At 43.4% G+C, this 26,554-nt stretch overlaps 1 protein-coding gene across 1 annotated transcript; it reads left to right on the top strand.

The window, feature by feature from the left end:
• The first annotated feature begins 5 nt into the window (after positions 1–5).
• On the top strand, positions 6–26,196 carry LYAR (Ly1 antibody reactive). The gene is made up of 9 exons (XM_081250217.1): positions 6–143; positions 4,957–5,133; positions 6,509–6,623; positions 9,929–10,036; positions 10,153–10,236; positions 13,428–13,860; positions 22,207–22,293; positions 25,348–25,433; positions 25,930–26,196. Exons 2-9 carry the CDS (start codon positions 5,012–5,014, stop codon positions 26,062–26,064), a joined length of 1,170 nt encoding a protein of 389 aa, XP_081106343.1. The 5' UTR covers positions 6–143; positions 4,957–5,011; the 3' UTR covers positions 26,065–26,196.
• Positions 26,197–26,554: the final 358 nt, after the last annotated feature.

Raw genomic sequence — 26,554 nt, 5'->3', positions numbered from 1 at the left:
GCGCGCAGGCGCGCGGGAAGGCGCATAACCGAATTTTGCTAGGGGGAGTTCTGGAGGGTGGTGGCGGCTCCGCTGGGCGGGCGGTGGCGATTCCACGTGCTACTCGCGGCCGGTTGAAACCGTTGGCGGGCGCTGGCTCAGAGGTGAGGGGCGGTGGCCCAGAGGTCCGACCTAGGAGGCTGGGGCTCAGAGAGTGGGGCGGGGGACGCGCTGTGGCCGATGCCTGCGTTTCCACCGTTAGAGAGTCTCTCCTTTGGCTTATACGCATGGAAGGAGGAAATGCATTCAGGTCCCATTCGTACTCTGGGGAAGTGGAAGGAGTCCCGGATTTGGGATGACCAATCCCTCCGGGTTTTAAAATGGAAAGGTCCTCCTGCAGGGAACCCACAGAGGGGGTTGCAGCCAGGATAGTTGTTCACCGCTGTACTGGGCTGCAAGGCTTGCGGCATGTTGGGGACGAGGCGCTTGCCTTCTCTGAGTCTTGGGGAGCTGGGTCCCAAAGGAGGAGGCCTTAGGGCATAGTGGTTGAGCGCCGGGACTTAGGGCCAGAATAGCTGCGTGTGAATCCAGGTTTGCCACTAACTGGATGTGTGACCTGCTGCAGGTTACTGAACCACTTCGTGCCTGGTCTGTCAAAAGGGAATAATATAGAATCTAACTCAGAGGATTCTTGTAAGGATTACATGAGCCCAAACGTGTTAACCGCCTATGATAGGGCTTGGCACATAGTAGATGCGCAATAAATGTCAGGATTTTCTGCAGCCCCTGCCTCTGAGGAGAGATTAGGGGCCTGAGGTGGGGTGTGAGTGCGTGCAAGGCCGCCTTTCCTGCAGAGGGCCCATCTGGGACTTATTCAAAGAGCGCCCCCAGCCTTCCCCACCAGTGCCTAGCACGGTGCCTGACAGGTAGGCTTGCACAGATAGTTATTACACCAGTGTTTAAACCCGTGCTGGTGATGTAGTGTGTGGGGAGGGTGTGAGACTGGAACTGGGAGGCAGAGAGACATGGCTCAGCTTCTTCCAGCCTCAGCTGGCTCATCTGTCCAGTGGAGATGGGTGTACCTGCCTCCTAGAGTTTTTGCAGAGCAAGGGAGAGGTCCTCCCTGAGTGCACATCCAGACCCTCATCACCCCACATTCAGAGGTTTAGGTGTGATGGTGGACAGTTTGTACTTGTCGATCCTTCCCTTTCACCATACCCTTCGTTTCTTGGAATTCTCCCTCCTCCCCGCCACCCCCCAAGGGGCTCAGGGCTGGCGTAGTTGACGAGATGCATTGTTTCACAATGGGAGAATTTAAGTTCTGAGGGTTGAGTGCTCAAGGCCACAGAGCTCACTGGGGGCTGTTGACAGCTTGGCCCCTCAGGTGGGCTGTTTCCATGTGTGATGGTGGCAATGGGGTTTAGGTCTGTGTGTGTATATGTGAAGGAATGTTTTAAGAATAGTTTTTTTTTTTTTAATAAACAATACAAAAATGTGTAGGGAGGAAGGTAAAAAGTCACTCCAAATACAATCCCAGAGCAAACCTGAGTTCATGTCATCAGGGAACACAGCAGTGGCGTGGGCACCCATGGGGTGGGGAGCCATAGGAGACTAGAGAGAGTTTATGAAGATGGATGGATGGATTGAGGGTCACATTTAAAGAAGCATGTGTTTGGAGGGGACTGGGAGCCATGTCACTGATGTGCAGATTAATAGATCACAAGAAATTCTACCATTGGGCAAGGATCCATCACTGACATCTGGTATCTTATTTAACTTTCTCTATGATAGATAATAGACCCATTTTACAGATAAACAGAATCTGCGAAGTTTAGGTACCTCAAGGTCATTTAGTTTTCACTTGGCAGATGCGGGCTCCAGCTCAGATCCTCTGGCCCTGACTCCAGGCCCAGGTCAACAGAACTCGGCCACCATCTTGATAAAAGGAGACTAAGGTGCCTGGATTGCTTCACAAGTTCCCGGGCCCGTACTGATCCTGTCTCTTGCCCATCAACTCATCGCTACTGTCCAATACCCATCATACTCTGCTGTGACAAGGGTGGTCTCCTTGCCCAGTGTGGCCTGGCTTTAGGCTAAAGACTTAGGTTTCCTTTAAATGGGCGGTCATGACATATATGGCACCTGAACCCAGTAGACAGGTGTCCTAAAAGTCTTAATGCAGCCTGTTTTTAGCTTTTCTAACCTCGGAGCTACAAATGTTACAAATTTACCAAAAACATCATTTGAAAGTTTAATTATTTAAATTTCTTCCACATTTATTTAGTCTTGTGAAGTTTGAATGAGTTGAGTCTTTTGTTTCAGGAAGTGCACTGCTATCTTCAATTAGAGGAGCTGAATTTTCACAGGGTGTCCTTTTATAAGTTTGTAGCGTTTGCACTTCTGAAATTGTCAGCCCTGCACTCAGACTTGCCAGGCAGGCTGTGCAGTTAGGGTGGTTTTGAGCTTGCTGTTTTGTAGCCCCTCCCTCCTCTCCCCACACAGGCACAAGGGCAAGTGTTTACTGCATAAAAGAAAGGGGTAAGCTCCTTACAGACCATATCTCCTTAGCAAGCAGGTGGCCACACTGCCCCCATTGCTCATCAACTCTAAAAATGCAGTAATGGCTCTAAAAATCCAGAGGCACCGTGAGACTGAGTTCTGGCTTACTGTGCAATCTACCCATTCTGCCTTTTAAAGAATCGCAACAAATTTCTGAATGTGAACATATGCCACAAAAGACCAAATGAAAACGTTTGGAGGGGTATTTTTCTGATGGACATGTGACCAAATTCTAATCCTCTCCTGAACTGATGTTTACACTGTGTATGGTTAATCCCCAGAGGTAAAACATGTCTTACGCAGATATTCCGAGCATCTTTTTTGTCGACATCACTGGCTTCTTTGAGTTGATAAATTTTGTCTCCAGCGGTCCTCTTTGGGCCTTTAATTCCTGACCTTCCACTGCAGCCTGCACCTCCCAACTGGATCTCTAAGCTTGCCTAAGCCTCCTCCCCTCCCCTCTCCCCCTTGATTAAGATGCAGAATAGACCTCAAAAATGAAGGTTGGAAAGCTTCAGTCCATAGCTTCAGTTTGAGGGGATATTTTTTTCATTGTTGAATCTCATTATGAAAGTACTTTTAAATTTTCCAGCAGGTAAGTTGGCTCATCGCAGCTGCTTCTACCTTGTGTTGTACAATGACAGTCCATTTCTTGGTGATTAATTAATGGTTTACTCTCATTCTTAGACCAAAGTGCCGCTAGAGACTATTTATTTGACAGTGTGGTGTTGGCTTTTGTTCTGGCCTTGTTCTTATGAGGCAGGGTGGCTGCTCTGTTGCCTGCCAGTAATCTATCATCCTTCTGCTGGGTACAGAATGCTGGCTTCGGGGGAATAGGTCATAGTCCAAGTGATGCCAGCCCCCCAGGACTTGTGACTGTTTCACATGTCTTTACCATAATCAGGTGAGAAGATGGTCTTTGTTGGTGCGCATCCCAGAACAGTCAGGTTTGTTTTCCTCTGGATTCTCTGCTAGGCTGTAGCTGACCACATGTAACCCTGATGGTGAGCTGAGGAAGGGGTCCTGGGGTCAGGGACCCGCGTTTTGTGTGTAGCACATCAGGCAAACTGACATCTGACAGTGCTCTGCGGGGCAAGAGACCCCCAAGAGAGACCAGGTGGGCCTCTGTAAACCCTGGAGTTGCAGCCAGGATGTACATTTCCATTCAGGGTTGAATGGATGGGAATAGCCCTGATCCTTGCTTAGGAATGTCCCCTCCAGCAGTGACTCAGAACGTGGGAGTGGAGGAGAGACAGTGATTTCATACATGAGAATTTTCCACGACCCAGGAGTCACTCATTTGTGCTGAAGGATTCTCGAATGAAGTCTTATCCTGAAACAAATTGTATCAGTTTACTTGATCCTTACCTTCACCATGAGGAAGAAAGTGCAGGGTTAAACAATTGTTCTCAATATTTTTGCTGTGAAACTTATTTATAATGTAAAATGACAATACTCTTAGAATCTAGTGATAAAAAATTATATAACCCTGGAAAGTTACTATGACTTCTGTCACACTTTTAGGTGAATTCGTGTTTTGTTGAGCACAATAGCATCTCCGTGAACTTTTTAAATGGTAGTTATGTGTAGGTGTGGACCCACTTAATCATGGAGCAGTGCTCGGGACACTTGGGTTTGGGAACACCCTCCAGTAATGCAGCACCCAGCATTGGGACACCTGAATATGGTCCCATTTCTTTCTTATTGATCTGACAGGGAGCCAGCCACACCTACTCCTGTCCATTAAAACTGAGAGGCACATCCTCATTTTTAACATCTGGTGGGTACATAGTTATGCCTATATGAGTGCTTTTTGTGCTTATAGAAATTATTTTTAGGCCTCTTCTCCACTTTCTAAACCTTCCTCAATTCCCCTTTTGCTGTGTTCTTATTGTATTTGGGGACTTGAAATAATTTGCAGCGCATACCTAGAGGCATTAGAAAGAAAGAGAACGCATGTATGCACTTTTAAGTTATTGGGAAAGGTAGGATATTTCATTTAATGCCCCCAAAACTCTTCATCTCTAGAGACAGCCTGTGAAGCTTAAATCCTGGTTCTGCTACTGTGTGACCTTGGACAAATTACTTAATCTCTCTGAGTCCCAATACCTCATGTAAATTGTGAACAGTAATAGTTCTTACCTCATAGGGTTGCTGTGAGGATTAAATAAGTTCATTAGCATAAAGCTCTTAGAATAGAGCCCAGCACATGGTAAGCACTCAACAAATGTTAGCCATATTATTATTGTTGGTTATAATTTTACTTATGTGGTGGTAGAGGTTTATGTGGATTACTAATCAACTTTGACTCTGTTGTGTTGTTTTCATGTGAAAAGCTAGCTGTCTGAATCATATATTTGGAAAAGAAGTTTCAGACTACAATGATAATTATCTTTTTTCCTTTTTGTTTTTTTTTAGGATAAGACTTAAAACCTGTCTTGGATAAAAAAAATATTTAATCATTTAGCTAAAAATGGTATTTTTTACATGCAATGCATGTGGTGAATCAGTGAAGAAAATACAAGTAGAAAAGCATGTGGCTCTTTGCAGAAACTGTGAATGTCTTTCCTGCATTGACTGTGGTAAAGACTTCTGGTAAGTTCCACAGAATTCAGGTAGATCCATAGTAAAGGTCCAGACCAATTATGGAACCCCTGGTCCCACAAAGCAGTAAAAAAAAACCAAAAAGAATAAGCAAGAGGCAAATCTGAGAAAAGAAATTAAGAAAAAAAATTAAAAGTGCCTTACAAGACCATTTGCCTTTTAAGGGTGATTTAAAGAGAAGACTCAGGGAAAGGGAATTATGGGTTCGGTCATAATCTGTTCAGTCTGTGACACTTGCTGTTGTGTCCTTGGCACCGTTACCAGACCCAGGGAGGTGACCACGTGGAGTAGGGTTTCAGGGGTGTGGTGTGCTGATCACAGTGAAGAAATGGATTTATAGACCAGAAAATGAATTTATTAATTCACAGTGGAGGAGCTATCTGGGAGAAGAGTCTAGGCCCTCCCTAGAAAATCAGCGGTGATGGTGGCAGTGAAGCTCCTGGCCCCCCGTGTGTCAAGTGCTTCCACTGAGAGGGTCTCTGGAAAGGGGAGGACTGAGGGGAGGGGGCAGGATGGATCTTGCTCGTCCACTCTTTCTTCAGGAGGGTCATTTGCAGTTGGCCAACCTCAGCCTCATACGGATTCCCTTCAGCTTCAGGGGGTTCAGGTAAAAAGGTCATTTTTGGTGCATCTGCCCTAATGGCCTCTATGGCATTTGGGGGATATTTGCTGACAGTCCCTTTTAATTTCTTTCTAAAGCAGTGATATTTAAAAAAAGAAAAAAAAGTTTGGAAACTGCTAGAGTCTTCATTCATACCTAATCCTAGGAGGAAGGATATATAGAACAGGTGAAAATTGGGTGGTTTCTCCTTAGGGGACTTTGCCCTCAACCTTGTCCCAACGTTTCCCTGAGGACCCCATAGAGCTTCAGAAAGATTGTTTGAGACAGAATCGAGTTTCCTTTTTTTCCAAGACTCCTAGATCTTTTTTGTGACCTGATACCACCATTTTACACCACCTTTTAACTTAGTCTACAACTGATTATTGCTTGCCTACTATATTACCAGGAAGTCCTACAGGTTTTGTAATTTAATATAAAGCCACCCTGTTGCAGAGAATTATTTTCTTTTTTATTTAGTATATATTCACCTATGACTAAAAAAATGCTGCCTATCAATTTGATTTTAAGACATTTGTATATAAAAATAGGTGGAAAGTTTGGTGATGGGTTTTGAACAGTTGGGAAGAAGGAAAATGTGATGTGACCAGGAGGTTACCAGTATAGTAAGTGAAAGAGGTGGGATGGCTGTGCAGAGCACAGATGTGAATGTAAGTGTGGATGGCAGAAGGCTGGGGCAGCGTGCTAGCTTTAGACGGAGACTCCAATTTGAGAATCAATCTAACGGTGGAACTTTCTCACTTTAAGGGGTGACGACTATAAAAACCATGTGAAATGCATGAGCGAAGATCAGAAGTATGGTGGCAAAGGGTATGAAGGTAAAACCCACAAAGGTGATGTTAAACAGCAGGCATGGATTCAGGTAAGGTCTTTTTTTTTTTTTTAATTATGATTTTACTTGGACTGTATCTCTTTTTTTTAAAGACTTCAACTGTTTTGTTTTTTTATTTTTATTTTTATTTTTATTTATTTTTGGCTGCATTGGGTCTTTGTTGCTGCACGCGGGCTTCTTCTAGTTGCGGAGAGCGGGGGCTACTCTTCATTGCAGTGTGCAGGCTTCTCATTGTGGTGGCTTCTCTTGTTGCGGAGCATGGGCTCTAGGTGCGCGGGCTCAGTAGTTGTGGCGCATGCACTTAGTTGCTTTGCGGCATGTGGGATCTTCCCGGACCAGGGCTCGAACCCATGTCCCCTGCATTGGCAGGCGGATTCTCAACCACTGTGCCACCAGGGAAGCCCTGTAAGATCTTTCTAATTCATCAAGAAGCTTCATCTGACATCTTCTACTTTCTTGGGACACCTAAGAAACCAAGAATAAACGTATCATCCATGCAGGCAAGACCCAGAAACATCACGTCTTAGGATAGAGCTCTTTATTTCTCTTTCAGTGCAACTGCAGTGTATTTTGTCTTTAATCTACACATTTTGCAGATTTCTTGCAAAAATATTTCCAAATTCTCACTGACTTTCCCTTGGCTACAAAACCGAACGGGAGCTTTCTAATCCGTATCTGTATCTAGTGATGATGCAACTTTTATAACTCAAACTATGTTAAGCTGTGATGTCTGTCATCAGAGTCGGGCAAAACAGAGACATTTTCATAAATGTGAGGAATTTTCTACTTCTAAAATAAAATGAAAGCATACATTATAAAAGTGGCAAAAGCAACGAAATCCCTAGTTTACTGAGGTATAATTTCCAGTATGTTATTCACCATTTACAGAAGAGTAGCAGGAGGAAAGATTCAGAAAGGAAGGTAGGAGAATGAAAAGACAAATGTCATCTGTGTGGAAACTGTATTTTCCTGGAAATCAAATAAATAGTTATTCTCTTTGATGACAGAGTTTAAATGTGAAGTTTCTGATGTTGACTAGCTTACTGAGTTAGAAAACTCCTGGGAGGGAAAATTGGTTCACGAAGGACTAACAAAGTCTGCCAGTGCAGATTGAGAAGCTAGTGAGACCCCTTGTCTTAACTGAGATATTTGGGCTGGCGGCCATCAGCCATACTTTGGGGCCCTAGGTCTGCTGTCCCTGAGTACCAGATGACATTCCTAGGCCCCTGAGCTGGAGGTACCTGGTGTGTGAGTTCTGTGTCTGTTGACATCACATCTTGAATGAAATCCTCTAGAGCAGAGGTCAGCAAACTACAGCCCACAGGTCAGATCTGGCCCACCGCCTCTTTGTAAAGTTTTATTGGCACCCAGCCATACCCATTTGTTTACACATTGTCGGTGGTTGCTTTAGTGCTACAAGGACTGCACTGAGTAGTTAGGACAGAAACTGAATGGTCTGCAAAGCCTCAAATCTTTTCAGAAGAGGTTTGCCTACCCTTGTTCTAAACTGTCAGGCTTCAGCAGCCGTACCACTGTATTAGAGATCCGAGGACTTTGTTCCGGATTCTGTCCTGGTGCACCGGTCCGCTCCCCATCTGAGTCCTCTCTAGCTCCCTAGCTGGCATCGTTAGCAGACACCTGAGACCGAATGTGGTCTGCTGGGAGAGTGCACAGGTCCTGCTGCAACCTGTCCAACAGACATGGATTTGGGTATTTATTCTTTTCCTTAAATCCTTAAATTCTCCATTTTTAAAGATTGAATTTTGGAATCCCATCAGTGTTAATGTTCACCGAGCATCCTTCCCGATGTCTCTGTGCTTACACACGGAGAGTGGATAGTGGGTCAGGGAGAAATACCGTATCTGGCATGGATCTCAGTGTTTTCCTCCAAACTTGGTCACCGGTATGCTTCTCCTCTGGTTCAGCATGCGGCTCTGGCCAGTGCTGAGCTAGCCTGACTTCTTCCTTGTTCATGCTTTCTTGATTTGTTTTTCTGCCTGGGTGCCTTATCCTCTTTGTATCCTGTATCGGTTTTTTTCTGGTCTGTTTATATATAGCTGCAGTTCTTCCCTAATGCAGGGACCCTTTCCTGCACTATATTTGTTTAGCTGCATTATTTGTCTTTATTTGTTGGCTCATAAGTGACCATCTTTCTTATGTATTGCCATCTCCCTAACTTTAATAATTACCTTTTTCCTCTGCCTTCACTGTGATTGCCATAAGCCCTTTCTCTAGATCGCTTATTTATCTTTCATCTCTGTTCTTGCTATGTCATGTTTGTTTGTTAAATTTTAATATTGTTGTCTTGATCTTAAATTTATTCCCTAGTCCCTAGAATATCCATTTTTGTCTTATTCTTTTGATCACTTTTGGTTTGTTTATATTTTTTTCTTTCAGTTTTTAAAAATTGTGATAGAGGGCTTCCCTGGTGGCACAGTGGTTGAGAGTCCACCTGCCAATGCAGGGGATACAGGTTCGTGTCCTGGTCTGGGAAGATCCCACATGTCGCGGAGCGGCTGGGCCCGTGAGCCATGGCCACTGAGCCTGCACGTACGGAGCCTGTGCTCCTCAATGGGAGAAGCCACAGCAGTGAGAGGCCCGCGTATCGCAAAAAAAAAAAAAAAATTGTGATAGATTATACATGACATATAGTTTACCATTTTCAAGTATATACAACTAAGTACATTCACAATGTTGTGCAACCATCACCACCATCTGTCTCCAGAACTTTTTCATTTTTTGATAGGTATTACATTTGAATCTGTAGCTATCTTTGGGTAGTACTGACATCTTAATAATATTGTCTTCAATTCATGGACATGGGATATCTTTCCATTTATTTATATCTTTAATTTCTCTCAGCAGTGTTTTGTAGTTTTCAGTATATGTCTTTCACCCCCTTGGTTGGTTAAGTTTGTTCCTAAGCATTTTATTCGTTTTGATGGTATTATAAATGGAATTGTTTTCTTAATTTCTTTTTCGATTTGTTTACTGTTAGTGTATATAAATGCAACTTGATTTCTGAGTGTTGATTTTGTATCCTGTAACTGCTGAACTTGTTAATTGGCCCTGAAGATTCCTTTTGTGGAATCTTTTGGGTTTGCACCATATTAGACTATGTTATCTGCAAACAGAGATTATTTTACTTCTTTCTTAGCAGTGTGGAGGCTTTTTATTTCTTGCCTAATTGCTCTGGGCTTTCAGTACTATGTTGAATTTGTAAACATAGACATTAATACAAAATCTATACATGAAGTGTGAACCCTTTAGTTTGACTTTCATGCAACTCATCTGTCAATTATTTATTGTTTTTGTTTTATCTTCGTTTTTTGCAGAAAATTAATGAATTAATAAAAGGACCCAATGTCAGCCCCAAAGTGAGGGAACTTTTAGGGCAAATTAGTGGTTTTGACAACGTTCCCAGGAAAAGGGCGAAATTTCAGGTATGTATTTGATACGATTTCCTTGAATGGAAGGGATATGGGCCTATTGGTGACAGCTTATGTATACCTGTCAAAATATGGGATAAGTGGGTTTTTTTCTTTTTTTTTCCATACAGAATTGGATGAAGAACAGTTTAAAAGTTCATAATGAATCCATCCTGGAGCAGGTGTGGAATATCTTTTCTGAAGCTTCCAGCAATGTAAGTCAGATCTCACTCTAGACTTGCAGTGTGGCAAAAATGATTAGTAATAATGAAATGGGAATGTCTTATTTTTGGAGGTCAAGACAGCCTTCTTTTTCAGAGAGCCTCTCTGTGCCTTCATTAATGGGAAGGAATAAACAGTGCGCTGCAGAGATTTCCTTATTGTGCCAAGAAAGGTATTTAATCCCAATGTTTGATAATGATACCAGCTAACATGAATTGATCCGCTTAGAAATCAGGCAGCGGGAAGTGTTAGAAAGAACAGGACCTTCGGTTTTCTGACAGACCTAGTTTGAATCCCTGCTGTGCTGTTTGCCAAGCGTTTGATCTTGAGCATGTTATTTAACCTCTCTGAGCCTAAGTTTCCTTATCTGAAATAAAAGTGGGTATTTATACTCAATGCTTACTGGGTACCTGATGTGTGTCAGGCCCCAAACAAAAAACAGAAAATATCTCAGGTGTGATAGTGCCACCAAGAAAAATAAACAGGGTGAGGACAGAGAGGGTGACTAGGTGTTCTTTTAGGTGTGGGGTGAGGGGTCACGGAAGGCAAATGAGGGTATACAGGCATCCCAGCTCATGCTCAGCAGGTAGGGGGCACTTGGTAAGTGCTGGTCTCCTTCCTTCTGCTGGACGGAGAAGTCATTGGAGTAAATGAGTCAACCACCTTCAGTCAAAATGGTTTGATGAGAGAGGTCCCAGATGTGGAATACACATGCAGAGAGTCTTACTTTGATATCTTGTAGGCACATTCTTGGTTACATTGTTAAACATTTTTGTCATTAATTCAGTTGCACTTAGCTCCTACTTGGAGCTTAAGTCCCATCTGGAGACATATTAGTGTTTCAAAAAAAAACAGCAGGGTCTGACTGGTTTTTTATTCTAGTCACCTTGTCAGCAATTGATTTGCTTTTTTATGTAGAGAGAATAGTTTTGACCACAAATTGGGATAAAAATGAAACTTTCTCTTGGCAGTGTATCTAGCGTTTGTCTCCAAACATACAAACTAGGCCTTTAAAACCTTATAACCAGTCATTTAATTGGCAGTTATGTGGCACCTGCTTTTTAAAGGTTATTTACATTTTAACTAATAATCAGAAGTTTAAAATTACTTAGTTTAACTCCAGAGTTCAAGAAAAAAGTGTTTTCCACTTTCCTTTTTAAAGCTGTGAACATACTAAGAATTAAATAAAATAACCAGGAAGCAGCTCGTGGTAAACTCTGAGCTCTGTAAAACGAGACTTGTTATTGCATTGCCTTTGTGCAGTAAATGTCCCAGCACGTGCCTAGAGATCGTGGTGCAAACAGTTCAGAGGCCCCAGAGCTGCTGGGCTGGAGGCTTTGTATTCTTCTCAGCTGCAACACTCTCTGTACCCTGGTGTACATCGCACCTGGTCACTGTGGACGCAGCCATCCTCAGGCCCAAGTCCTGCCCTCCAGAGCTGTATTCTAGTGGGGGAGACAGACAGCTGCGTATAAGGGTTGATGCTATGGTGTCAGGTGGTGATACGGACCAGGAAGCAATGGGAGGCAGGAGACGGGGCAGAGAGTAAAGGAGGGTGCTCTGTCAGGAGAGAGTCGGTGAAGTCGTCCCTGAGGGGACCACGTTGGAGGAGAGCCTGGAATGAAGTAGGAAGTAGATGGGGAGTGAATTTGTTCACTCATTTATTGAGTGGCTGCTGGGCTGGTGAATATGTATCTCCCTCCCTCCTTCCTTTCCTCGCTCTCTCCCCTCCCTCTCTCCACCTTCTTCCAGCAGCTGGGGGATTGGTTTGGAAGTGGAGGCGAGGCAGCAGCTGGAGACTTAGCTGAACGGGTCAGTCTCGGGGCTGCGGCGCTCAGACCCTGGTGTGAGCATGCTCGCTACACACCGTACCCTAGGAAGGAGCTTGTAGGACAGGGTGTCTCTCTTCCTCCTGAGATCCTTTCTGAACTCATCCCCTGCCTCCCCTGCATGTACATGGGCGACTTGACTTCTCTGAACTGCTGCTGAGTAAACTCCAACTATTTAGTTTAATCTTTAGTATTAATATCCTAAATGCTACTCTTGGAGCCGGGGGCTGGGCATTAAGGGTTGCCTGAGGCGGGAGCTCAGTAGACTTCTTGTTTGTCAGTGAAAGCCAGTCCTTCATTTGGTCCAGCTTGGGGGCAGCATTCCCCCCTTGTGACCTCGCCTCTCAAAGGAGGAGGACTGCGGTGACTTGTGCCAGTCACCTGGCCGGTAACTAACAGAGATGGAACGTGGGCCCTGGCCTTGGACTGTCCACCACACCTGCAGCAGCCCCGCAGCCGCCAGCACTGACCTTGGCTCTGTCCCTCCAGATGCATCAGGACTCCCCGAGCAGTTCAGTGAATTGCTCCACATCCTCTCTCGAGAAAGGGCAGGCCTAGAGACTGCAGCATATTTATAGTCAGAGGACAGCAGGCAATGGGGCTGGCTTTGCTGAAGTCATTTTTTAAAACAATCTGTGTGCTGGTTTGAATAAGGTGGTGCAGTAAATGGGAAGTTTATCTTATTCTAGCTCATATTTCCATGGTTCCTTACTCGCCACTTTGTACTCTGTCCAGGTGTCCCTGACAGTCCGCTAAGGGTAACCATCAATCTAAACACTGATGATAACAGCGCCTCTGTCTAGTACTCAGTAGTTTACAAAACTCTTCCCGTACGTCTGTCTGTTTTACTGAGCATCGCTTTTCTCATTTCATTCGTACATGAACTGTATCAAGTAGATATCACTAGCTTTCTTTTCACAGATGAGGAAATAGTTTTGGAGCAGATAAATAACTTGCCCTGAGTTACCTGGCTAGTAATGAACAGAGCTGGAACTTGAACCCAGGTCTGCAGATGCATAAATCTGGTGGTTTCAGCCACACCTACATGCTCATCTTCTACCTAAAAGGCAAATAGCGAGCCAGAATTAAAGGTCTGGCTTTTACGTGGCATACGGATTCTTCACTTTTCCAGTGGAATGAAAATGTTAAGTGCACAGAGGAATGTGGACTGGGGTAGTTTTTTCCATTTTTGTATATTTACTGCCACATGTTAACTATTTTTTTGAGGGGGGGGTCACAGTTGTAAAATGGTAAGTAATAACAATTTCCTTAGAAGAATTTATTCAGTAGATACATGAGATGATATGTGTCTGGAATGAGTATTTATGTGTTTCTTTGTTTTGCTTAATAATAAGGAACCAGTCAGTAAGGGGCAAGATCAGCAGCCGCTGGAGCAAGCGGTCAAACCATGTGCAGAGAACAACGCCAAGGTCGCGTCCTCCAAAGCAAATGACAGCATGGAAGAGCCAGCAGAGATGAAGAAGAATAAGAGAGAAAGGAAGGAAGAACGGCAGAAGAAGAGAAACAAGGAAAAGAAAGAACTAAAATTAGAAAACCACCAAGAGAATTCAAAGAGTCAGAAGCCTAAGAAGCGCAAAGCAGGACAGGAGGCCGAGCAGGAGGCTGCAGGGGAGGCTGTCTTCGAGGCCGCCGGCTCTGCAGGGAAGAAGAGCCAGAGGAAGAGGAGCAAGACTGAGTGCACCCAGGAGGGGGCGGTGGATGGAGGCGCGGAGCGGGAAGGAGAGACAAAAACCACTCTAGGGAAAAGAAAGCAGAAGCATTCGGAAGGTTTGTGGCTAGCTTATGCTCCAGGGTTTGTTTTTTGTTTTGTTTTGTTTTATAAATTTATTTATTTATTTTTTGTTTATCTTTGGCCGCGTTGGGTCTTCCTTGCGGCGTGCCAGCTTTCTCTAGTTGCGGCGAGTGGGGGCTCCTCTTCGTTGTGGTGCACGAGCTTCTCATTGCGGTGGCTTCTCTTGTTGCGGAGCACGGGCTCTAGGTGCTCGGGCTTCAGCAGTTGTGGCTCACAGGCTCTAGAGCGCAGGCTCAGTAGTTGTGGCGCACGGGCTTAGTTGCTCCACGGCATGTGGGATCTTCCCGGACCAGGGCTCGAACCCGTGTCCCCTGCTTTGGCAGGCGGATTCTTTTTTTTTTTTTTTTTTACAACTTTATTGGAGTATAATTGCTTCACAACGGTGTGTTAGTGTCTGCTTTATAACAAAGTGAATCAGTTAATACATTTGTTCCCATATCCCTTACCTCTTCCGTCTCCCTCCCTCCCACTCCCTCTATCCCACCCCTCCAGTAGGTCACAAAGCACCAATCTGATCTCCCTGTGCTATGCGGCTGCTTCCTACTAGCTATCTACTGTGCGTTTGGTAGTGTATATATGTCCATGCCTCTCTCTCACTTTGTCACAGCTTACCCTTCCCCCACCCCATATCCTCAAGTCCATTCTCAAGTAGGTCTGTCTTTATTCCTGTTTTACTCCTAGCTTCTTCATGACATTTTTTTTCTTAAATTCCATATATATGTGTTAGCATACGGTATTTGTCTTTCTCTTTCTGACTTACTTCACTCTGTATGACAGACTCTGGGTCTATCCACCTCATTACAAATAGCTCAATTTCATTTCTTTTTATGGCTGAGTAATATTCCATTGTATATATGTGCCACATCTTCTTTATCCATTCATCCGATGATGGACACTTAGTTTGTCTCCATCTCCAGGCTATTGTATACAGAGCTGCAATGAATATTTTGGTACATGATTCTTTTTGCATTATGCTTTTCTCAGGGTATATGCCCAGTAGTGGGATTGCTGGGTCATATGGTAGTTCTATTTGTAGTTTTTTAAGGAACCTCCATACTGTTCTCCATAGTGGCTGTACCAATTCACATTCCCACCAGCAGTGCAAGAGTGTTCCCTTTTCTCCACACCCTCTCCAGCAGTTATTGTTTCTAGATTTTTTGATGATGGCCATTCTGACTGGTGTGAGATGATATCTCATTGTAGTTTTGATTTGCATTTCTCTAATGATTAATGATGTTGAGCATTCTTTCATGTTTGTTGGCAGTCTGTATATCTTCTTTGGAGAAATGTCTATTTAGGTCTTCTGCCCATTTTTGGATTGGGTTGTTTGGTTTTTTGCTATTGAGCTGCATGAGCTGCTTTTAAATTTTGGAGATTAATCCTTTGTCAGTTGCTTCATTTGCAAATATTTTCTCCCATTCTGAGGGTTCTCTTTTGGTCTTGGTTATGGTTTCCTTTGCTGTGCAAAAGCTTTGAAGTTTCATTAGGTCCCATTTGTTTATCTTTGTTTTTATTTCCATTTCTCTAGGAGGTGGGTCAAAAAGGATCTTGCTGTGATTTATGTCATAGAGTATTCTGCCTATGTTTTCCTCTAAGAGTTTGATAGTATCTGGCCTTACATTTAGGTCTTTAATCCATTTTGAGCTTATTTTTGTGTATGGTGTTAGGGAGTGATCTAATCTCATACTTTTACATCTCCCTGTCCAGTTTTCCCAGCACCACTACTGAAGAGGCTGTCCTTTCTCCACTGTACATTCCTGCCTCCTTTATCAAAGATAAGGTGACCATATGTGCGTGGCTTTATCTCTGGGCTTTCTATCCTGTTCCATTGATCTATCTTTCTGGTTTTGTGCCAGTACCATACTGTCTTGATTACTGTAGCTTTGTAGTATTGTCTGAAGTCAGGGAGCCTGATTCATCCAGCTCCGTTTTTCATTCTCAAGATTGCTTTGGCTATTCGGGGTCTTTTGTGTTTCCATACAAATTGTGAAATTTTTTGTTCTAGTTCTGTGAAAAATGCCAGTGGGAGTTTGATAGGGATTGCATTGAACCTGTAGATTGCTTTGGGTAGTAGAGTCATTTTCACAATGTTGATTCTTCCAATCCAAGAACATGATATATCTCTCCATCTATGTGTATCATCTTTAATTTCTTTCATCAGTGTCTTATAATTTTCTACATACAGGTCTTTTTTCTTCTTAGGTAGGTTTATTCCTAGATATTTTATTCTTTTTGTTGCAGTGGTAAATGGGAGTGTTTTCTTGATTTCACTTTCAGATTTTTCATCATTAGTGTACAGGAATGCCAGAGATTGCTGTGCATTAATTTTGTATCCTGCTACTTTACCAAATTCATTGATTAGCTCTAGTAGTTTTCTGGTAGCATCTTTAGGATTCTCTATGTATAGTATCATGTCATCTGCAAACAATGACAGCTTTACTTCTTCATTTCCGATTTGGATTCCTTTTATTTCCTTTTCTTCTCTGATTGCTGTGGCTAAAACTTCCAAAACTATGTTGAATAAGAGTGGTGAGAGTGGGCAACCTTGTCTTGTTCCTGATCTTAGTGGAAATGGTTTCAGTTTTTCACCATTGAGGACGATGTTGGCTGTGGGTTTGTCATATATGGCCTTTATTATGTTGAGGAAAGTTCCCTCTATGCCTACTTTCTGCAGGGTTTTTATCATAAATGGGTGTTGAATTTTGTCGAAAGCTTTCCCTGCATCTATTGAGATGATCATATGGTTTTTCTCCTTCAATTTGTTAATATGGTGTATCACGTTGATTGATTTGCGTATATTGAAGAATCCTTGCATTCCTGGAATAAACCCCACTTGATCATGGTGTATGATCTTTTTAATGTGCTGTTGGATTCTGTTTGCTAGTATTTTGTTGAGGATTTTTGCATCTGTGTTCATCAGTGATACTGGCCTGTAGTTTTCTTTCTTTGTGACATCCTTGTCTGGTTTTGGTATCAAGGTGATGGTGGCCTCGTAGAATGAGTTTGGGACTGTTCCTCCCTCTGCTATATTTTGCAAGAGTTTGAGAAGGATAAGTGTTAGCTCTTCTCTAAATGTTTGATAGAATTCACCTGTGAAGCCATCTGGTCCTAGGGTTTTGTTTGTTGGAAGATTTTTAATCACAATTTCAATTTCAGTGCTTGTGATTGGCCTGTTCATATTTTCTATTTCTTCCTGATTCAGTCTTGGCAGGTTGTGCATTTCTAAGAATTTGTCCATTTCTTCCAGGTTGTCCATTTTATTGGCATAGAGTTGCTTGTAGTAATCTCTCATGATCTTTTGTATTTCTGCAGTGTCAGTTGTTACTTCTCCTTTTTCATTTCTAATTCTATTGATTTGAGTCTTCTCCCTTTTTTTCTTGATGAGTCTGGCTAATGGTTTATCAATTTTGTTTATCTTCTCAAAGAACCAGCTTTTAGTTTTATTGATCTTTACTATCGTTTCCTTCATTTCTTTTTCATTTATTTCTGATCTGATCTTTATGATTTCTTTCCTTCTGCTAACTTTGGGGGGGGTTTTGTTCTTCTTTCTCTAATTGCTTTAGGTGCAAGGTCAGGTTGTTCATTCGAGATGTTTCCTGTTTCTTAAGGTGGGATTGTATTGCTATAAACTTCCCTCTTAGAAGTGCTTTTGCTGCATCCCATAGGTTTTGGGTCATTGTGTCTCCACTGTCATTTGTTTCTAGGTATTTTTTTATTTCGTCTTTGATTTCTTCAGTGATCACTTTGTTATTAAGTAGTGTATTGTTTAGCCTCCATGTGTTTGTATTTTTTTTACAGATCTTTTCCTGTAATTGATATCTAGTCTCATAGCATTGTGGTCGGAAAAGATACTTGATACAATTTCAATTTTCTTAAATTTACCAAGGCTTGATTTGTGACCCAAGATATGATCTATCCTGGAGATTGTTCCATGAGCACTTGAGAAAAATGTGTACTCTGTTTTTGGATGGAATGTCCTATAAATATCAATTAAGTCCGTCTTGTTTAATGTATCATTTAAAGCTTGTGTTTCCTTATTTATTTTCATTTTGGATGATCTGTCCATTGGTGAAAGTGGGGTGTTAAAGTCCCCTACTATGAATGTGTTACTGTCGATTTCCCCTTTTATGGCTGTTAGTATTTTCCTTATATACTGAGGTGCTCCTATGTTGAGTGCATAAATATTTACAATTGTTATATCTTCTTCTTGGATTGATCCCTTGATCATTATGTAGTGTCCTTCTTTGTCTCTTGTAATAGTCTTTAAAGTCTATTTTGTCTGATGTGAGAATTGCTACTCCAGATTTCTTTTGGTTTCCATTTGCATGGAATATCTTTTTCCATCCCCTTACCTTCAGTCTATATGTGTCTCTAGGTCTGAAGTGGGTCTCTTGTAGACAGCATATATATGGGTCTTGTTTTTGTATCCATTCAGCCAATCTGTGTCTTTTGGTGGGAGCATTTAGCCCATTTACATTTAAGGTAATTATTGATAAGTATGTTCCTATAACCATTTTCTTAATTGTTTTGGGTTTGTTATTGTAGGTCTTTTCCTTCTGTTGTGTTTCTTGCCTAGAGAAGTTCCTTTAGCATTTGTTGTAAAGCTGGTTTGGTGGTGCTGAACTCTCTCAGCTTTTGCTTGTCTGTAAAGGTTTTAATTTCTCCATCAAATCTGAATGAGATCCTTGCTGGGTAGAGTAATCTTGGTTGCAGGTTTTTCTCCTTCATCACTTTAAGTATGTCCTGCCAGTCCCTTCTGGCTTGCAGAGTTTCTGCTGAAAGATAGGCTGTTAACCTTATGGGGATTCCCTTGTGTGTTATTTGTTGTTTTTCCCTTGCTGCTTTTAATATGATTTCTTTGTGTTTAGTTTTTGACAGTTTGATTAATATGTGTCTTGGCGTATTTCTCCTTGCATTTATTCTGTATGGGACTCTCTGTGCCTCCTGGACTTGATTAACTGTTTCCTTTCCCATATTAGGGAAGTTTTCAACTATAATCTCTTCAAATATTTTCTCAGTCCCTTTCTTTTTCTCTTCTTCTTCTGGAACCCCTATAATTTGAACGTTGGTACATATAATGTTGTCCCAGCGGTCTCTGAGACTGTCCTGAGTTCTTTTCATTCTTTTTTCTTTATTCTGCTCTGCAGTAGTTATTTCCACTATTTTATCTTCCAGGTCACTTATCCGTTCTTCTGCCTCAGTTATTCTGCTATTGATCCCATCTAGAGTATTTTTTATTTCCTTTATTGTGTTGTTCATCGTTGCTTGTTTCATCTTTAGTTCTTCTAGGTCCTTGTTAAATGTTTCTTGCATTTTGTGTATTCTATTTCCAAGATTTTGGATCATCTTTACTATGATTATTCTGAATTCTTTTTCAGGTAGACTGCCTATTTCCTCTTCATTTGTTAGGTTTGGTGGGTTTTTATCTTGCTCCTTCACCTGCTGTGTGTTGCTCTGTCTTCTCATTTTGATTATCTTACTGTTTTGGGGGTCTCCTTTTTGCAGGCTGCAGGTTCTTAGTTCCCCTTGTTTTTGGTGTCTGTCCCCAGTGGCTAAGGTTGTTTCAATGGGTTGTGTAGGTTTCCTGGTGGAGAGGACTAGTGCCTGTGTTCTGGTGGATGTGGCTGGATCTTGTCTTTCTGCTGGGCAGGTCCACGTCTGGTGGTGTGTTCTGGGGTGTCTGTGGACTTACTATGATTTTAGGCAGCCTCTCTGCTAATGGGTGTGGTTGTGTTCCTGTCTTGCTAGTTGTTTGGCATATGGTGTCCAGCACTGTAGCTTGCTGGTCGTTGAGTGAAGCTGGGTGCTGGTGTTGAGATGGAGATCTCTAGGAGATTTTCGCCGTTTGGTATTATTTGGAGCTGGGAGGTCTCTTGTGGACCAGTGTCGTGAAGTTGGCTCTCCTACCTCAGAGGCACAGCACTGACTCCTGGCTGCAGCACCAAGAGACTTTCATCTACACAGCTCAGAATAAAAAGGAGAAAAAGTAGAAAGAAAGAATTAGGAAGAAGGAAGGAGGGAAGGAAGGAAAAAAGAAAGAAAGAAGATAAAGTAAAACAATAAAGTATGATAAAATATAATAGTTATTAAAATAAAAAATAATTATTAAGGAAAAAAAAGGACGGATAGAACCCTGGGACAAATGGTGGATGCAAAGTTATACAGACAAAATCTCACACAGAAGCATACACATATACACTCACAAAAAGAGGAAAAGGGGAAAAAATCGTAAATCTTGGCTCTCAAAGTCCACCTCCTCAATTTGGGATGATTCGTTGTCTAAAGGAGGGAAGGAAGGAAAGAAAGAAAGAAAGAAGATAAAGTAAAATAAAATAAAGTAAGATAAAATAAAATAAAGTTATTAAAATAAAAAAATAATTATTAAGAAAAAAATTTTAAAAAAAAACGGACGGATAGAACCCTAGGACAAATGTTGGAAGCAAAGCTGTACAGACAAAATCTCACACAGAAGCATACACATACACACTCACAAAAAGAGGAAAAGGGGAAAAAATCATAAATCTTGCTCTCAAAGTCTCCCTCCTCAATTTGGGATGATTCATTGTCTATTCATGTATTCCACAGATGCAGGATACATCAAGTTGATTGTGAAGCTTTAATCCGCTGCTTCTGAGGCTGCTGGGAGAGATTTCCCTTTCTCTTCTTTGTTCTCACAGCTCCCAGGTCTCAGCTTTGGATTTGGCCCCGCCTCTGTGTGTAGGTCGCCGGAGGGTGTCTGTTCTTCGCTCAGACAGGACGGGGTTAAAGGAGCAGCCGCTTCGGGGACTCTGGCTCACTCAGGCCGAGGAGAGGGAGGGGTACGGAGTGCGGGGCGAGCCTGCGGCGGCAGAGGCCGAAGTGATGTTGCACCAGCCCGAGGCGTGCCGTGCACTCTCCCGGGGAAACCATCCCTGGATCCCGGGACCCCAGCAGTGGCGGGCTGCACAGGCTCCCCGGAAGGGGGGCGTGGGCAGTGACCTACGCTCGCACACAGGTCTCTTGGCGGCGGCAGCAGTAGCCCCAGCGTCCCACGCCCGTCTCTGTGGTCCGCGCTTTTAGCTGCGGCTTGCGCCCGTCTCTGGAGCTCCTTTAAGCAGCGCTCTTAATCCCCTCTCCTCGCGCACCAGGAAACAAAGAGGGAAGAAAAAGTCTCTTGCCTCTTCGGCAGGTCCAGACTTTTTCCCGGAGTCCCTCCCGGCTAGCCGTGGCACACTAGCCCCCTGCAGGCTGTGTTCACGCCGCCAACCCCAGTCCTCTCCCTGCTCTCCGACCGAAGCCTGAGCCTCAGCTCCCAGCCCCGCCCGCCCCGGCAGGCGGAGCAGAAAAGCCTCTCGGGCTGGTGAGTGCCGCTTGGCACCGATCCTCTGTGCGGGAATCTCTCTGCTTTGCCTTCCGCAACCCTGTTGCTGTGCTTTTCTCTGGGACTCCAAAGCTTTCCCACTCCACCACCCGCAGTCTCCGCCTGCGAAGGGGCTTCCTAGTGTGTGGAAACCTTTCCTCCTTCACGGCTCCCTCCCACTGGTGCAGGTCCCTTCCCTATCCTTTTGTCTCTGTTTATTCTTTTTTCTTTTGCCCTACCCAGGTACGTGGGGGAGTTTCTTGCCTTTTGGGAGGTCTGAGGTCTTCTGCCAGCGTTCAGTAGGTGTTCTGTAGGAGTTGTTCCACGTGTAGATGTATTCCTGGTGTATCTGTGGGGAGGAAGGTGATCTCCGCGTCTTACTCTTCCGCCATCTTCCCCGGAAGTCCGGCAGGTGGATTCTTAATCACTGTGCCACCAGGGAAGCCCCCCAGGGTTTGTTAAATACGTTTTTTTTTTTTTTTGCGGTACGCGGGCCTCTCACTGTTGTGGCCTCTCCCGTTGTGGAGCACAGGCTCCGGATGCGCAGTCTCAGCGGCCATGGCTCACGGGCCCAGCCGCTCCGCGGCATGTGGGATCCTCCCGGACCAGGGCACAAACCAGTGTCCCCTGCATCAGCAGGCGGACTCTCAACCACTGCGCCTCCAGGGAAGCCCCTGTTAAATACTTTTTAAGCTGTGATTTTGGGATGTCTAAAATCTGTTAGACCTTACATTTTGAGCCATGTAAGGCAAAGAGCATGAGGTTTGGGATTAGACCGTCCTGGGCTTAGTCTGGGCAGGTGCCATCACCTCGCAACTGCCCATTTTGTCATCTGCCTTGGAGGAGAAACCCCACGGGGCTGGGGTGCTTGGGGAATGAGCAGGGTGATGGATCTGAGGGGCCTGGCCATGTAGGCCTCTCATTAAATGGTAGCCGCTAGTATAAATGTGAAATATTTTTTTAAATCTTTCTAATTACTTAGTTGAAGCAGATTCTAAGAAGAAAAAGATTAAGCTCCCGGGACATTCTGAGGACGGAGAACCGGAAAACCATGAGGCTCCTGCAAAAGGTATGGCTGCCATCATTTGGAAGCTCTGCCCTCTTTAGGTTGGGGGAGGAGGAGGAGAGCTGGGCCCGTCTGATGGTCATGCCCTCCGGCGGCACAGGCGTGTGGAAGAGCTTGAAGCAAAATCCATTCTCTAGGGTGTGACTGCTAAGTAATGAGTGAGAGCTGTGTGAGTTGGTCTTACAGGGTCTGTCCAGCTTTTAGGATGGAATGTAAAGCTGTCTGGATTGGAAGCATGTGTTATTTTTCGAGCTTAAAATAAACCCTGGTTCTGAGGCCCTGTTCGCTCTCCCTGCTTCCTTGTCCCTGCCTCTCATCGTCTCCTAGAAGTACCCTGAGGTCCAGCTGGGCTTGGCTGTTCCTCCTCCCGTTTCTGTGTCTGTCCCTGCTGTCCCCGTGCTCGGAGCCCCACGGCCACCCTGTCCCTCAGCCAGAATGTGCACTTGTCAGCTCCAAGGTTCCTCTTAAATGCTGCCCCCTCCGCAGAGCTGTTCCCACTGCTCAGGCCTAGAGCCCTCCCTAGGGTCCTGCCAGTTAAGAACAGGCCCGAGGACTCGATGGGAATCAAGACTTTATTCACAGAACTTCAGTAACTGCCCAAGTTGGGTTAGATTTCTTAGCTTGTAACTTTGATTATGTGAAGCTTCTCTTTTTTTTTTTTTTTAAGTTAAGTTTTTAGTTTTTGAGATAATTGTAGATTCACGTGCAGTTGTAAGAAATAATACAGACTTATGGATCCTTCTGTAGCCTTTACCCCATTTCCTCCAAGGCTGATACCTCACACAGCTGTAGGACAAAACTCCACTGGGCTGTTGACCGCGTACAGTCAAGAGACAAACATTCCTGTCCCCGCGACGACCCTCCTGTTGCCCTCTTATAGCCACACCCACTTTCCTCTCACCCCACCCCCTCCTTTACCCTAGAGGTCAACACTGTCGATTTACCTCTCCGTTTACCTCTCCATTTATATGATTTTATAATTTCAGAATGTGACATAAATGGCATCATTTAATATGTAACCTTTTGAGATTGGCTCTTTTCACTCAGCATTATTCTCAGGAGATTCATCCAGGTTGCTGCACATCTCAATAATCCATTCCTCTTCATTGTGAGCAGTGGCCTGGTGTGAATGTACCACAATTTGGTTATCCATTCATCTGTTGACAGACATCTAGGTTATTTCCAGTTCAGGGTTATTATGAATAAAGTTCATGTACAGGTTTTCCTGTGGACATGTGTCATGTTTTCTGGAATAAATGTTCAGGAGTGCAATGGCTGTCTAGTACGGTAGTTGCATGTTTAGTTTTTTAAGAAACTGGCAGCTTTCTCAAGAGTGGCCGTACCATTTAATATTCCCACCAGCAATGTGTGAGGGGTCCAGTTTCCCCACACCCTGGCCAACATTTGGTGTTACTGTTTCTTATTTTAGCCATTTTAATGGGTATGTAGTAATGGCTCAGAGTGGCTTTAATTTGTGTGTCCCTAATGACGTTGAATATCTTTTCATGTACTTATTTCCCATTTGTCTATCACTTCATTAAATTGTCTGTTCTTGTTCTTTGCCCATTTTCTAATTGGATTGTTTGATTTGTTTTTAACTGTTGAGATTTGAGAGTTCTTTGTATATTCTAAATACTAGTCCTTTGTGAGATATGTGGTTTGCAAGTTTTTTTCCAGTCTGTAGCTTGTCTTTTTATCCTCTTAACAGTATCTTTTTGTAGAGCAAAAGTTTTTGATTTTGATGAAGCCTCATTTGTCAGTTTTTCCTTTAAGAGATGATACTTTTGATGTCATCTAAGAACTCTCTTTGCCAGCCCTAAATCCCAAAGACTTTTTTTCTGTTTTTTTCCGAAATGTCTTACAGTTTTAGATTTTTTACACCCAAGTCCATGATCCATTTTGAGTTAATTTTTATGAGGTATGAAACTTGGTTCAAGGTTCATTTCTTTGCTCATCAGTGTCCAGTTGGTCCACACCATTTGTTGAAAAGGCTGTCTTTTCCCTCAGTGAAGTGCTTTTGCACCTTTGTCAAATATCCGTTGGGCATATTTGTGTACTTCTGTTCTGGGTTCTGTTTCATTGGTTTGTGTATCCATCGCTCCACCACACATTCTTGACTAGAGTAGTTATATTCAAAGTTTTGAAATTGGGTAGGCTTATTCCTCTTGCTTTATTCTTTTTTAAAATTAGAAGATTTAGAATAATCTTTCCTATGTCTGCAAAAAATCTTGCTGTGATTTATATAGGAATTGCATTATACCTGTATATCAGTCTGGGGAGAATTGATCACTTTACTGTGTTGAGTCTTCTACGCCATGAACATAGCATGTCTTTCTGTGTATTTAAATCTTTGATTTCTTTCATTAGCATTATGTATCTTCATCCTACATGTCTTCATCTTCCCAGAAGCAGAGTTTCCCTAGATTAGTCCTAACCTGCTGACAGTAATTATCTGTGGCTGTCCTCTCTGGTTCAAGGTTCAGCCCCTTTTGCTCATCTTTGCCTTGCTTACTGTGCTTAGAAAGCCCCTTGATCTTAGTGGATCCTTAGTAAATCTTAAGTTCATTAGATACAAGTCCTATCTTTTTATAGGAATTTATAGGATGGTGGTACTTAATGATACTTAGTTAACCTGCTCACTCTCAGAATGAGTTCTGTGGGTGGTAGTCAGCGCTTCTCGGCCACTGTGATTGGACGGGTCAGGTGTCTGCAGCACGGTACTGTGGCATCCTGTCCGTTCTGGGCTTCTTTTTTTTTTTTTTTTTTTGCGGTACGCGGGCCTCTCACTGCTGTGGCCCCTCCCGCCGCGGAGCTCAGGCTCAGCGGCCATGGCTCACGGGCCTAGCCACTCCGCGGCATGTGGGATCTTCCCGGACCGGGGCACGATCCCGTGTCCCCTGCATTGGCAGGCGGACTCTCAACCACTGCGCCACGAGGGAAGCCCCTGGGCTTCTTCATTCCTGGATAGCAGCAAATAGATGGTGCAGAAATGGTTTCTTAACCCTTTTGGTAGTACAACAAAATACAGTGTTTTACATATAATTCTCTATATTGTAGGTAAATTCAACTGGAAGGGAACTATTAAAGCAGTTCTGAAACAGGCCCCAGATAACGAAATAACAATCAAAAAGCTAAGGAAAAAGGTATGAAGTATGAACCAGGTATATATAAGCTGGGGAGAATCAGTCTTTATTTTAAAATGTACAGTTTTGTTCTGTTTTTCTAAATCTGAAATACTGTAGTGTGTATGTGTGTGTCTCAGTGACTTTCAAGTTGCTCCTTTTAGCCCCTCAGGGCTTGTGGGGAAGGGATGGAGCCAAACCCCATCCACACTTCCTCAGCCAGAACAGCGCCCACATGAAATATGAAAACTACTGCTCTGGATATGTTGCTATCTTTTGATTATTGCAGAACATTGTTTTTTTCTCATTGTAACTTTTTATCAGTGTCTGAAACATGCAGCCAAGTGCTCACACGTGTACAGCTACATGAATTGTCACGAGCAGGACACCCTTGTGTAACCAGTACCTGAGTTCTTTCATTTGTCCCTGTCGGCCTTATTGTGGGTCAGAGAAAGAACATTGTAGGTCAATTTTCAGGACAAATACACCCATTTGACAGTTGTTTTTCTTTGTGAAGGTTTTAGCTCAGTATTATGCAGTGACAAATGAACATCACAAATCTGAAGAGGAACTCCTGGTCATCTTTAACAAGAAAATCAGCAAGAACCCCACCTTGAAGTTATTAAAGGACAAGGTCAAGCTTTTAAAATGAACATTTTTATATTTAAAAATCGAATCCATTTCGTTGATCTTCTTCTTTCACAACTGTTTGTAAAACATGTAATGATTATAACAACTCAAATTTTGCTTTCCAAAGCTGTATTTTTAAGTTAAGAAAAAAATATATTTTGGTAGAACTTATATGAGAAAATAAAATATATTCTTGTCCCAAGTTCTAAATTTGTGGTAGTGAAAATATTTTTAAATGTGACAGGTAAAAAAATAACTCGGTCAGACTAGAAAGCAGTTGTTTTGTTTTGTTTTTGTTTGTTTGTTTTTTTGCGGTACGTGGGCCTCTCACTGTTGTGGCCTCTCCCGTTGCGGAGCACAGGCTCTGGACGCACAGGCTCAGCGGCCATGGCTCATGGCCCAGCCGCTCCGCGGCACGTGGTATCTTGCCGGACCGGGGCACGAACCCGTGTCCCCTGCATCGGCAGGCGGATTCTCAACCACTGCGCCACCAGGGAAGCCGGAAAGCAGTT

Source organism: Mesoplodon bidens, assembly GCF_964165515.1.
Source record: "Mesoplodon bidens genome assembly, chromosome: 1".
In the NCBI taxonomy this organism is placed as follows: Eukaryota; Metazoa; Chordata; class Mammalia; order Artiodactyla; family Ziphiidae; genus Mesoplodon; species Mesoplodon bidens.
This window is presented reverse-complemented; position numbering and strand designations above follow the sequence as displayed.

Bases quoted from the DNA above. Each gene is read 5' to 3' on its own strand.
- LYAR (XM_081250217.1), top strand. From the start codon at position 5,012: ATGGTATTTTTTACATGCAATGCATGTGGTGAATCAGTGAAGAAAATA. The intron at 6,624-9,928 runs GTAAGGTCTTTT...CGTTTTTTGCAG, and splicing joins AACAGCAGGCATGGATTCAG to AAAATTAATGAATTAATAAA. The intron at 25,434-25,929 runs GTATGAAGTATG...TTCTTTGTGAAG, and splicing joins TCAAAAAGCTAAGGAAAAAG to GTTTTAGCTCAGTATTATGC.